At 34.8% G+C, this 13666-nt stretch overlaps 1 protein-coding gene across 2 annotated transcripts in view; it reads left to right on the top strand.

Annotated features, from left to right (window-relative positions):
• Positions 1-13390, top strand: part of MCM6 (minichromosome maintenance complex component 6) — a 46359-nt gene extending 32969 nt beyond the window's left edge. The window contains exons 13-16 of one of the 2 annotated variants that reach the window (XM_079924730.1): positions 4830-4965; positions 6252-6407; positions 8630-8769; positions 12117-13390. In XM_079924730.1, coding sequence (XP_079780856.1) covers positions 4830-4965; positions 6252-6407; positions 8630-8769; positions 12117-12233 — 549 coding nt within the window. In that variant the 3' untranslated portion in view covers positions 12234-13390. The remainder of the gene's footprint in view (positions 1-4829; positions 4966-6251; positions 6408-8629; positions 8770-12116) is intronic. The other variant, XM_079924729.1, reaches the window with a different exon arrangement.
• Positions 13391-13666: the final 276 nt, after the last annotated feature.

Here is a 13666-nt window from a genome sequence, read left to right as displayed (position 1 = left end):
GTAGTTTTTTAAGGAACCTCCATACCGTTCTCCATAGTGGCTGTACCAATTCACATTACCAGCAGCAGTGTAGGAGTGTTCCCTTTTCTTCACACCCTCTCCAGCATTTATTGTTTCTAGATTTTTCCACATATGTCTTTTGTTTCACTCAATAGGTTTTAAAGTTCATATGATTTTTGCATGTTTCTTGTTGAATTTATTTCTTGATATTTTGTTATTTTTGTGGGTATTGAAGGTAGACTTTTTTCATTTTATATTTTAACTGGTTGTTGCGTGTATATATGAACTATTGATATCTGTATGCTAGTTATGTACTATACTGATGCCTTTTGTTTGTAGTAGTTTTTCAGTTGAGTCTGTTGATTTTCCAGATTTTTGTTCTTATTTGCAAATGATAAATGGCATATGTTTTTCTTTCTATTCTTATTGAAAAAGAAACTTAATCTTTTCCCATATTTTCCACTAATTTACCTTTGCTGTTGTAATACAATGTCTAATAATTATGACATTGGACATTTTTTTCTTGTTCCTAATTGGCTCTGTGGCTGAGATACGATGTGTTTTTATCAATAGGAACTATACATTTATTATTATGTCTTGAATATTTTTATCAAGAAGATTTTTTTTTTTTGGCCAGTTGTCTTTTTAGTGTGTATAGAGTTAATCGTGATTTTTTTTTCTCCTGGATCTATTAAAATGAAAAATAAATTAATAGACTTTCTAATGTCAAGCCTTCCTGGAATAAATCCCACTTTTTTTTAATGCATTTGGCTTGTTTGCTGTTATTTAGAATTTTTAAAGCAGTACTCATAAAAAACATTGATTCCATTTGTTTTTGCAGTCTGTTTTATTATCGTGGTTATTTCATTTACATTTTTGAAAGTTTTCCCCTTTTTTCTCTATTCTAGAATGGTTTTCTATTGCATTAAAATTATCTGCTATTTTACTGATATGAATTCTCAAGTAAAACTCTCTGGGTCTAGTGTATACAATTTGGGTGCATGGTTCTTAATTTCTGCCATGGAAGTCAGTCTTGTTTAGATTTTCTATCTCTTCTTGGGTCAGTTTTGGTAAGCTACATTTTCCTAGAAAAGTATCCACTACCAAGAGTTGTTTCAGAGTTTAATAATATCCAGTTAGAATAATATCCAGTTAGAATGTTTTTTTGGTTGCTTGTTTTAATTTTACTGCATTGTGATTAGAAAATGATGTCTATGTTTCTCATTTAGTTTTTTGGTTTTTTGGAATTTGGTTTTTTGGATGCTTTGTAGCCCAGAGCCCATTTCCATAGGTGTTCCATGAGCACTTCAATGGAAGGCCTAGTCTCTGTTTACAGTGTATATAATTTTATATATCTGTGAAGGGGGAGGTTACCTTATTATGTTACATAGGTCTTCTATTTTTTTGTCGGGTGTTTTGGTCTACTGTATCTTCTCTAGATTGAAAGTTAAAAGTCTCCTATGGGGACTTCACTGGTGGTGCAGAGGTTGAGAATCCGCCTGCCAATGCGCATGGGACAAGGGTTCAAGCCCTGGTCTGGGAAGATCCCACATGCTGTGGAACAACTAAGCCCGTGAGCTACAGCGACTGAGCCTGCGCTCTAGAGCCCGTGAGCCACAACTACTGAAGCCCACGTGCCTAGAGGCCATGCTCCGCAACAAGAGAAGCCACCGCAGGGAGAAGCCTGGGCGCCGCAATGAAGAGTAGCCCCCACTCGCTGCAACTAGAGCCTGCACATAGCAATGAAGACCCAGTGCAGCCAAAAATTAATTAATTAATTAAAAGAAAAGTCTCCTATGAATAGGTTTTATTTCTCTACCAACATAGTTATTGTCTCTTTGTATTTATCCTTTTTTCTCCTATAAATTCTATTTTACTGATATTGTTGTTCTCTTAACTGATACATATATTTTCATTGAGATTTGTACCCTCTAACTTTGTCTCATTTATGCCTTTTGGCCTGAACTCCACCTTGCTTTCTTTGTTAGGTATACAGGTATACCTTTGCCTAACTTTTTACTATTTTTCGGCATTTCTGAGTAAGTTTAAGTGTGTCTTATATACATATACAGCATAGAGTCGGATTTTGTTTTGTGATGCAAAGAAAATTTATTTAGCATGTAAGTTAAACCCATTTACATTTATTGGTATGAGAGATAGGTTTATTTGGGTTTTCGTTTTTGTTTTCTTTTTATAGTTGACATGATTTTTCATTTTGTGGTCACTTTGCTTTTGCTTGTATGTGTAGTTCTGAGATTCAGAAAGTTATTTTAGTGGTTACTTTTATTATTATAACTTTATATTGTACCCTTAGTTCTCTATTGGTTCTCTACTATGAAGTGATAAAATTAGCATGTTTCATCTTCTTTCTTCTTCCCTTCCCTCCCAACCACCTGATTTTAGTAAATAATATTTTACTGTTTACCTTTGCACAGTCAGATATGCTTATCCATGGCTTGATTTATCATCTGTTACAGGTGAGAGGCAATCAGCAAAATTTTTTTTTAATTGGGATATAGTTGTCTTACAATGTTGTGTTAGTTTCTACTGTACAGCAAAGTGGAGTTCCCTGTGCTATACAGCAGATTCTCATTAGTTATCTATTTTATACATATTAGTGTATGTATATGTCAATTGCAATCTCCCAATTCATCCCACCTCCCCTTTCCCTCCTTGGTGTCCATACGTTTGTTCTCTGTCTTTCTGCCTTGCAAAAAGTTTGATCTGTACAATTTTTCTAGATTCCATGTATATGTGTTCATATATGACATTTGTTTTTCTCTTTCTGACTTACTTCATTTTGTATGACAGTCTCTAGGTCCATCCACGCCTCTACAAATGACCCAATTTCTGTCCTTTTTATGGCTGAGTAATATTCCATTGTATATATATACCACATCTTCTTTAACCATTCATCTGTTGATAGGCATTTAGGTTACTTCCATGACCTGGCTATTGTAAATAGTGCTGCAATGAATATTGGGGTGCATATGTCTTTTTGAATTAATGGTTTTCTCTGGGTATATGCCCAGTAGTGGAATTGCTGGGTCATATGGTAATTCTATTTTTAGTTTTTTTAATGAACCTCCATACCGTTCTCCACAGTGGCTGTATCAATTTACATTCCTACCAACAGTGCAAGAGGGTTCCCTTTTCTCCACACCCTCTCCAGCACTAATTGTTTGTAGATTTTTTGGTGATGGCCATTCTGACTGGTGTGAGGTGATACCTCATTGTAGTTTTGATTTGCATTTCTCTAGTAGTTAGTGATGTTGAGCATCTTTTCATATGCGTCTTGGCCATCTATATGTCTTTGGAGAAATGTTTATTTACGTCTTCCGCTCATTTTGGGGGCTATCAGCAAATTTACTCCCATCTCTTGGGTCTCCCTGTACCCCTCTATCTTCAGGACATATACCATTTACATTTTCTTCTGTCACTCTTGATTCCCACGTTTGTTTAAGTCTTAGTTTTGTAGCTAAATGTGTGCAAGGCATGATCATTGGAGATAAATTTGTTACGATTTCTAACTTATCACTTCACTGATTGAAAATTGGCCTTTTTTCAAGGGTTTGATGAAAAAGATGAGTTCATGGGAATAATATTCCCTGAGTGTTATGTTCAGCAGGGTTATTTGTAGTCTTTACCTGAATGACATCCAACCTCTGGCTCATATTTTCTTTTCTTAGAAATTTTTCTACTGTATCCTGACATCAGTTGTTCTTTGCGAAAATCTGAGGCCAGCCCTTGATTATTAATTTTTCCTCCATAAGTAGTTTGATATTTTTCTCTTTCCAAAGTATTTTCTCTTTCCAAAGTATCTTATTTTTGTAGACCAGTAAGTTTACTAGGATATGTCTTGATATTGACTGTTCTCAAATGGCTTAAAGTTTCATTGCAGGTGGTAATGTATTTAAAGGAAAAAAAAAAAGGCTGCTCTGCTGGGTTTATCTATTGTTATAGGGCTCAGCTCATTAGGAAGGGAGTAGATTTAGAGAGACTGTTGATTATTCATACAAAGACTTAAAGCAGTCTCCCCCTGCCCCCAAATAGACTTGTAATTTTTCTTCTAAGTAGGCTTTTTTTTTTTGAGGCAAAACATACGTACAGAGAGTGCACAAATCACAAGTGTACAGTTCTGTTAACTTTCAATGAACGTATCTATGTAATCTATACCCAGATCAGGAAGTTGAACATTCCTTACTAGCATCTCTAAGAGCTACCCTTTCAGTTTGTTTACAGTCACTGCTACTGTTCTCTGAGGATAACCTTTTTTTTTTTTCTTTATGGTTATATAGTATTCTAACCATACTTTTCCTGATGGTTAGTTAGGTTGTTTTCAACCTTTTTTCCCCTCCCAGTTGTGGTTAAATACACGTAACTATCAGTGAATGTTATCACAGTGATTGGCTCATTCTTCTATTAATGGACATTTGGATAGTTCCAATTTGGGTTCTTATGGGATGTGCAGGTCTTTTAGTTCATCTGATGTATTTATACGTACATTTCTGTTTGGTGTGTATCTAGGAGTGGAATCATTGGGTCATAGATTGTAGGTGTGTGCAGTTTAGTAAAGCCTGAAAATCAGTTTTCCATAATGGTTGTAACAATTTATATTCCCAGCAGCAGTGAATGAAAGTTGTCTACATTCTCAATATTGTTGGTCCTTTTAACCATTCTGGTGAATTTATGGTGTTCTCTCATATTTTATGTTGTGTAGAGGGAGAAAGTGAGAAAACCAAAATGCCACTGTAATTTCATATGGAGAAAGTCTGTTTGTTATATCAAAAAGACTGGCTTACTGATTTACTTCATCTTGATTGGTTTAGGTCCAGCCTAAACATGTGAAGGAAGCTTTCAGGTTACTGAATAAATCAATCATCCGTGTAGAAACACCTGATGTCAATCTAGATCAAGACGAAGATGCCCAGATGGAGGTAGATGAGGGCCCAGATGGCATCCATGGTGAGGTGTCTGTTCATGACTGTTCTAGAGTTAGGGACCAAAATGTTCTCTGAGATGTCATGGTAAAAATGCACTTACTGATGGTTGTGAAGTCTATTAGCAAAAGGGGAAAAAATGGATATTGAATTTTATTAACTGTTTCTAAGTTAAAATATAATTACTTGATATAAAATATATATGCTTGAAAGACTGAGAGAAAAAACACCAAAATGGAGACAGTGGACTTAATATTGCAAATGCACTTTCAGATTATGAAATCCTTTTATCTCCCAATCTTCCCATCCCTTCCAAATGGGTTTTTGTATTCACTGGTAGCATTTATAAATTTTCTAATTTATTTATACAATTACTAAATACTGAGTATAACTATATGGTTATAGTATTAAAATATAAGTATTTATACTTATGTATATAAGTATAAATATATTTATATTATTATTAATATTAGTATTAAATTAATTATTTAATTTAATACTATATTATTATTTATATTATATATATAGTTATATAATATATATTATATATATAATATATATATTTATATATAGTTATATAATTATAACTATATAATATAGCTATAATTATATAACTATATTTTTATATAATATATATATTATATAAATATATATTTTTTATATATTATATAAAAATATAGTTATATATATATTTATATATATATTTATATATAGTTATATATATAAATATATTTTTTATATATTTATATATATAAATATAATTATGTATATAATATTTAAATATTATTTTATATATATATAAATATAAATATATATAATATATATAAATATATATATAAATATATATAAATATATATTTATAAATATATATATTTATATATTTATATAACTATATTATATATATAATTATATAACTATATTTTATATAATATTTATATTTATATATAATATATATAAAAATATATAATATATAAATATAAAAAAATTATATATTTTTACATAATATTTATATTTATAAATATTTTTATAATATTTATATATATATTTTATAAATATAAAAATTTTATATAATATTTATATTTATAAAAATATTCATAAATATTTATATTATATATTTATATATATAATATATATAAATATATATAATATATATAGTTATATAATTATAACTATATAATATAGTTATAATTATATAACTATATTAATATTATTAATAGTAGTATTAAAATATAAGTAGTATATTTATAAACATTTAATAAGGGAGTATTGGAGGCACAGAAAGAAGATTCAAACAGTTAATATTTCACTTAGGTCATGCTGATATCCCTGCTCCTGTGAATGGAATTAATGGCCACAGTGAAGACATGAACCAAGATGCTGTTCCAAAAGCCTCCCTAAGGCTGGGCTTCTCCGAATACTGCCGAATCTCTAACCTTATTGTGCTTCATCTCAGAAAGATGGAAGAAGGTGAGGCCATACATACTTAGTGCTGCTCACATGCTGAGTCACTTACATAAGCTGTATTCACATAAACAACTTTTTTTTTTTGTCTAACATCTTTTTTTTCTTTAACATCTTCATTGGAGTATAATTGCTTTACAATGGTGTGTTAGTTTCTGCTTTATGACAAAGTGAATCAGCTAACAACTTCTGATTGCTAAAGATTGTGTTATTTTGTCAGAAGAGATGAGAAACTGTTAGACAAGCTCACTTTGGCAAACAAAATCTACTAGGGAATGTCAGCATATCTACCAGCCCAGATATTTCCCCACAAGTTCATTGTCAAAGGTTTATGACTCATTCTTATTAATGTCCTTGGCCTATTTTAATATTTGTGAAGCTGAATTTGGGATCTGATAATATATAAAGACGCACTTAACAAATGTTTTTACAGATGCAAAGTCACTTTTCCTTACAATGGGTTTGTTTAAAATGGATGGACTCCTAGAGTGTTTATATATCATAGACAAGTAATTGAAACTCAAAAGGCTATTAGCACAAGTACATTCCAGACTAGAAATGAAGTAAAATCCTCATTTCTCTGTAGGTAAAGTGTGATACCTGAACATTACTACCCTTCCTGTTCTTAACTGCTTTACCATGCTATCCAGGTTTTCTCAACCTGTAATTAGCCACAAGGCAGAAGGAAAAGTGATTAAATCAAGGGGTTGAACTTAAACTTCGGTTGGTGATTAACCATCAAAAAATTCTTATTTGACTGTCAGTATGCTGGCTTCCAGACATATTCTCATCAGAGTGTCCTAACTGCGATGGAGGAAGAGAACACCAGAGATTGTCTTAGCTTACTAAAAGATTTAAGCCCTTTAGTTTCTGCCCTCAGTCCCCTGGGAACTGTGGACCAGTGGGAAGGAGGAAAGAAGGCAGTAAAGAGGCCACTAGGACAGAGAGGTTTTAGTTCCAGTCCCTTCTCACATAAAAAGATTTGGGAGCAAACATTCCTGTGTTCATGTTGTACTTATTCTTTCTCTCTCTCATGCAACTAAGTTTTAAACATGGCCAACCATCAATGGAGCAAAGATACGATTAGCATCCACACAGTGCATTCCACAGATAAATTCTAGGTCTTCCTCCTTTCCCTAAAAAAAGAAAAAAGACGCTATTCACCCAGCCAGGTAAGTTATTAATTCTCAGTCTTCAGATAGACAGCTGTTTTCTAACAAAACTTTATTTTTTTTAAAGTTCATTTATTTATTTAGGCTACTCTGGGTCTTCGTTGCCACTCTCAGGCTTCTCTGGTTGCAGCACATGGGCTCTAGGGCACGTGGGTTCATTGCGGTATGTGGGATCTTTGTTCCCCAACCAGGGATGGAACCCAGTCCCCCTGCATTGGGAGTGCAGAGTCTTAACCATTGGACCACCAGGGAAGTCCCCTGGCAAAACTTTAAACTGTAAACCAAAGAGATTACTTACTCAAAAGCATTTGGACAAACCACTGAAATTTCAGTACAACCATAATAAAACTTTTCAGAGGCATCATCAGCAAAGCTAAAATTTTCCTATTTTGATTTTGTATTTTATTAGCAATTTCTAAAATCAAGACAAATGAAGTTTTCTTTTAGTATACTTTATATCTGTGATAGTTTAAAATATTGCCAGGTTCCAACTTCTCTTGTGAATTTAGAGTTCTGGACTCTAAAGGGCAGGTAGTTCAGTCAATAAGGATAGACCTTGCTGGAATAAATTGGTAATTTTTTATTTTTGAGTGAATACCTATGGATTTCACTCCTTGGTTGACCTCAATTCCATAAAGTGTTCCCCTTTCCAAAGAGGAATAGTTGTATTTAAGCAGTTTTGCTTGCTGTGACTTCATTCCTAATTTACGCTTTCAACTGCTGTTGACAGATTATCATAGGTGGTGAAGCATGAGAAGGTGAAGGAAACACCTTCATACTTTGAAGTCGTTATAGCTTTAAGAAACTTGTTTCTTATAATCTCTATTTTTTTAGATTTTTCTTTTCAGGATAAAGTAAGGCATACTTTAATTCAAGTAATATTTTTCAGGCTTATGCTGGAAGATTGCAAATCTTATTTCAGCAGATATGTTTTCTGACAGATTGAAGGTTATCTAATCTGTACATTATCTTGTGCATGCAGACTCCAAGAATTGGCAATACAGTTTGCTACAAGGATAATTTAATCCTTTTTAAATGTATTTTTTGTTGTTACAGAAGAGGATGAGTCGGCATTAAAGAGGAGTGAGCTTGTTAATTGGTACTTGAAGGAAATCGAATCAGAAATAGATTCTGAAGAGGAGCTGATAAATAAAAAGAGAATCATAGAGAAAGTCATTTATCGACTCACCCACTATGTACGTATATAATTAAGCTTGCTGAGGTATTACAGAAGGAGTTCATGCCTCAAATCTTTGTAGGTTCATTAGATGTTCATTTATTTTGAATCATTAGGATCTAGTCAGAATTAGGAGTTGTGTAAAACAAGAGAGAATTATTAACAGTTAATTGACTTATTTCTTCTGCTAAAATAAGCAGAACTTAAAGCTGGTAAAGTGAATTTAGGGTCTTATTATTTGTGTGTTTTTAACCTTTGTTTTCCACTCTACCATAAACCTTTGAGCGTCCTGACCACTGTCACCTATTTTCTGCATTTTATCCTTCCTCATGTTATCTCCCCCATTACCCAGCTTAAAATCTATCCCATGATCACTTTTTTCTTATACTTTCAACTTCATTCATTCTCTTTTATATTACTTGCTTGGCAAAATTCCAGATTTGGTTCAATCTAATTCGTTTTCTATACCTATATCTATGCAGTTAAAAGTATCTGGAGAAAAGCATACAACCATGTGCCCACTTTTATTTTAAATTCATGACCACAAATCTCAAATGGACAATTCTTTACTTCTGTCTTATCAACGTCACAGTAGTACTGACCTCACAGTAGCACTGCCCGATGCTATTACTTTTCCCTAGGCAGTTCATTCTCCTACTCTCTTAAAGGACCATTACATACATACCTTCTCACTACTCCAATCAGTTGATTATTTTCTGTATTCAGCTTGTCAGCAGCATCTGTCAAAGTTGATCACTCCTGGTCTTCCCTGGTGGCGCAGTGGTTGAGAGTCCGCCTGCCGATGCAGGGGACATGGGTTCGTGCCCCGGGCTGGGAAGATCCCACATGCCATGCAGCGGCTGGGCCCGTGAGCCATGGCCACTGAGACTGTGTGTCCAGAGCCTGTGCTCTGCAACGGGAGAGGCCACAGCAGTGAGAGGCCCGTGTACCGCAAAAAAAAAAAAAAAAAAAAAAATTGATCACTCCTTCTAGAAATACTTTGTTCACTTGGCTTCTGAGTCACCATGTTCTCCTGGGTCTTCTCCTTCTCACTGGTTATTTCCTCTTATTCTCTTTTCCTGAGTCTTTCTCTTGTCACTTTTTAAATGAAGTATTATGCTTAGTTCTCAGACCTCTTTTCTATTTATATTCATTGCCTAAGTGATCTCATTTGGTTCTATGAATTAAAAACCATTTGTGATGACTCCCATATTTATATCTCCAGCTCTCACCTGTCCTCTAAATTGCTAATGTATGTAGCTAGCTGCCTACTTGCAAATTAATAGGCGTCTCACGCTTAATGTGTTCAAAACAGTTTTTCCTTGCAATGTTTCACTTACTCATTTGCTTTAAGCCAGGCACCTTAGAATTATCCTTGATTCCTTGACTTCTCTTTCCCCTCACAACTTCTCTCCTTTTATAAGCAAATCCTGTGAGCCTTGCCTTCAGTATCAGTATTCTCTGTTTTCTTCTCACCACCGTCACATCTACCCAAGCCACCGTGCCTGGACCTCCATGGGTGCCTCCTAACTGTCCTCCCTTGCAGTGGCTCTCTGCCCAGCAGCCAGACAGATCTTTTAACAAATCAAATTGTTTTAGTGCCCTTCCTTCTAGTCCTTCTCTCACATTTAGAATAAAATCCAGTCTCCGTACCGTGGCCTGCAGAACCCTACACAAGCAAGCCCCTGCCCACCTCATTCACCTCTTTTCATAGCCTCTTCCCCTTGCCCATTCTGCTTAGTGACACTAGCCTTGTCACTGTTCCTTAGACACACCAAGCATGAAGGCCTTTGTACATGCCCTTTGTTTCTTTGCCCATATTACATCCTCCATTCTGAGGTCTGCTCAAATGTTACCTTCTCGGAGAAGTTATTCTTGCCTGGCCAGTCAAAATAGCCTCTTCCTTGCTGTCACCCCTTTACCCTGCTTTGTTTCTTCATAGTGCTTATCATTGCCTGGCAGTATAGTCTTTATTTAGGTGTTTATTTTGTCTCTCTTGTTAACATGCAAGCACCATGAGGACAGGGACTTTGTTTCTTTAGCCACTGTGTCCCCAGAATCTACAGTGGTGCCTAAGTCATAGAGGGCTCAAATACTTGTTAAATGATTGAATTTTTCTGTTCAAATGGCAGAGATTGCAGTTGACTTCACAATGCTCACTATATAAATATTATAGTTGTCACATATCAGGGTTTGTCATCTGAAAAATTATTTCCCTATAGAACTAGATGAGTCTATGGTTACAGGTGTGGGGGTGTGGGAAGAACTATTCCATTCAAAATTTAATGAATAATATGTATAAAAATAAAGCTGAACTGGGGTGGCGTTGTGCTCAGAGTTGTCTATCTAGTTAGTGGTGGGCAATGTGTTTGCATCAGGCCAGCCCTTCCCTCCCTTGTGGCCCTGGTATCAGTGTAAGATAAGATGGTCCATGCAAGAAATCCACATTTGGACACGTTGTGAAATTAACTGATCTAAATTGGGCTTACCTTTTTAAGTTTGACTCACCGCCTGAGCCAACTCAATACAGAAGACTAAGGAACTTGTACTGTGCTAATCAAATATGCTTCCTGTGAAGGTGTGTTAGTACATAGAGTGAGTGCTTGAAAGTGTCCAATCCCTCTTAGTGGAATTAGTGCTTATACTGTGGGCCTTTTCCACCTTCTTAGGATCACATCACTATTTCCTGAGTTCCTCTGTATGAGCCTTCGGTAGGAGCCTTTCTCATTTGTGGACGTATTAGACTTATAGTTACATCATGGCTTCAAATCTGTCATCAAGTTTATTAAGCCACATGGCATGTTCTGCTTTTTTTAATTAGTTAATAGGTCAGAGGGAAAATTGTTTCATGTTAATTATCTTTAGATTCTACTTCTAACTAAATTATGAATGGATGGTATATAAAAGAGTTCAGTGGCCAATAATTAAAAATTAACATAATATTAAGTGAAATTAAACACTTATCAGAGTGATAAACAGAATCATAAACATACTTATCAGAGGATTTTATACAATTGCATGATTATAAAATTCATATGTTCTTTTTTGAAGTTATATTTATAAGTAGTTGATATATATGCTAGGGAACCTGATTAAAATCACAACGTCAGTCTTACTGATGTATTTCTTAATTTTTCAAAAGAAGTTTATGATATGAAAAAGTCTATATCCTAATGGGAAGGTGACTTAGCAGAAGCTTGATATTGACTTTAAGATATAGTCCTTTTTCTGAGAGAGTTTCTGGGGGGAAATGAAAGAAAATGTTAGTCACAAATATTCAGAAGAAGGGTCAAGTCCAAGTCCTGTGTATCTTAGCATTCTTATAATACTGCTGGAGAACTGAGGACAAACGTTTGTGTTTCATAGGATCATGTTCTAATTGAGCTCACCCAAGCTGGATTGAAAGGCTCCACAGAAGGAAGTGAGAGCTATGAAGAAGATCCCTACTTAGTAGTTAACCCTAACTACTTGCTTGAAGATTGAGCTATTGAAAGTAACCAGAGAAACTGGCCTTCCACCTCTGGCGTGGAGTCTGGGTGGAGCTCTACTAGCCAGAGAAGTGCTTCTGGGAGTGATGATTCAGGAAGATTTACTCTGAGGAAGAAGAACCAAGTTGATTGCCTCATATGTCACATTCCTTTTATACCAACGCAGGTTTTATCCCTTTGTTTAGTGTGCTTCTTGCCTAAAAAAAGTTGGATTGCAATAGTGTGTCATTTCTATAACTGAGACCTTTGTTTTCATGTGTAGGAAAAGGTCTGTTGTTTTTGTTATGTGGTGTCTTATTGGAGAAATAACATTTTTCAATTGCCAACTACTTTTTTTCACCAAAATAACTTTTTCTGCAGTTGTCTATTGGCTTTATTTCTATTATAAATTATTGCTTCCATTTATTCATGAATATGAGTCTTTCCCTTTTTGCTTGATTCCTGGGGCAAAGGGGTGGAAATACGGCATTATGGTAAACATTTAGGTGTAGGTTCCTGTGAGGAGAGTCCTTATAAGAATTTGTTAGTGTGAAAGCTAAGAGGCCTTGGAGATGACTTTCCAAGGTTAATTCCAGTTCTCTTTGGTTTTTTTTAAAGACAGTTTATGAAAATAAAAAGTTTATTATACTTTTTGCATTACTCTTTAATAACTTTTTTAACTTATATATCCTAAGAGTAAGGTCTCAGAATTATTTTCTAACTGCTTTTTTAAGGGAAATACATTTTTTTTTAAGATTTTTTTTGATGTGGACGACTTTTAAAGTCTTTATTGAATTTGTTACAGTATTGCTTCTGTTTTTTCCTTTGGTTTTTTGGCCACGAGGTATGTGGGGTCCTAGCTCCCCAACCAGGGATCAAACCCACACCCCCTGCATTGGAAGGTGAAGTCTTAACCACTGGGCCGCCAGGGGAGTCCCCAATATGTCATTTTCTATATTACAGACCACTCTTAAATTTTATGGCATTTTTCCAGGAAAAGAGTTATTGCTGTTTATGATATTAATAGTCCCTGAGGCTTAGCTTTGATCAGTATGTACATGATGTAGCATTTCCTTTTGCTGCAGCTTTTGACAACAGATGATTCTGGGGCCTGCGGGGCCAGTTGGGGAATGTTTATATGTGGTATTTGAGTTCACTAATACAAACCTCTCTCCACTGGTTTGTGTACAATAGGGTAAGGGAGACTGGAAATGGATAGAGAAGTTGCAGTTAGCAGCTGCAGGGTATAAGCTCCTGTGAAAACTATGTTCCTAATTAATGGAGGTAGGAGAGCCTGTTGGAATAAGGAAACTTCAGTGTACAGGATCTCAGACTTCCTGTTGAGACAGGAGAGTCTAGGATAAGGCATGGACTAAGGCAGGGACGTTCAGTAACAGGTGATAGGAAGAACAACGAGTAAAAACTCAGAAGACAGCAAGAAAGAGTTCC

Source organism: Stenella coeruleoalba (assembly GCF_951394435.1).
Source record: "Stenella coeruleoalba genome assembly, chromosome: 6".
Lineage (NCBI taxonomy): Eukaryota > Metazoa > Chordata > Mammalia > Artiodactyla > Delphinidae > Stenella > Stenella coeruleoalba.
The sequence above is the reverse complement of the archived record's forward strand: the minus strand, read 5'-3'. Positions and strand labels throughout refer to the sequence as shown.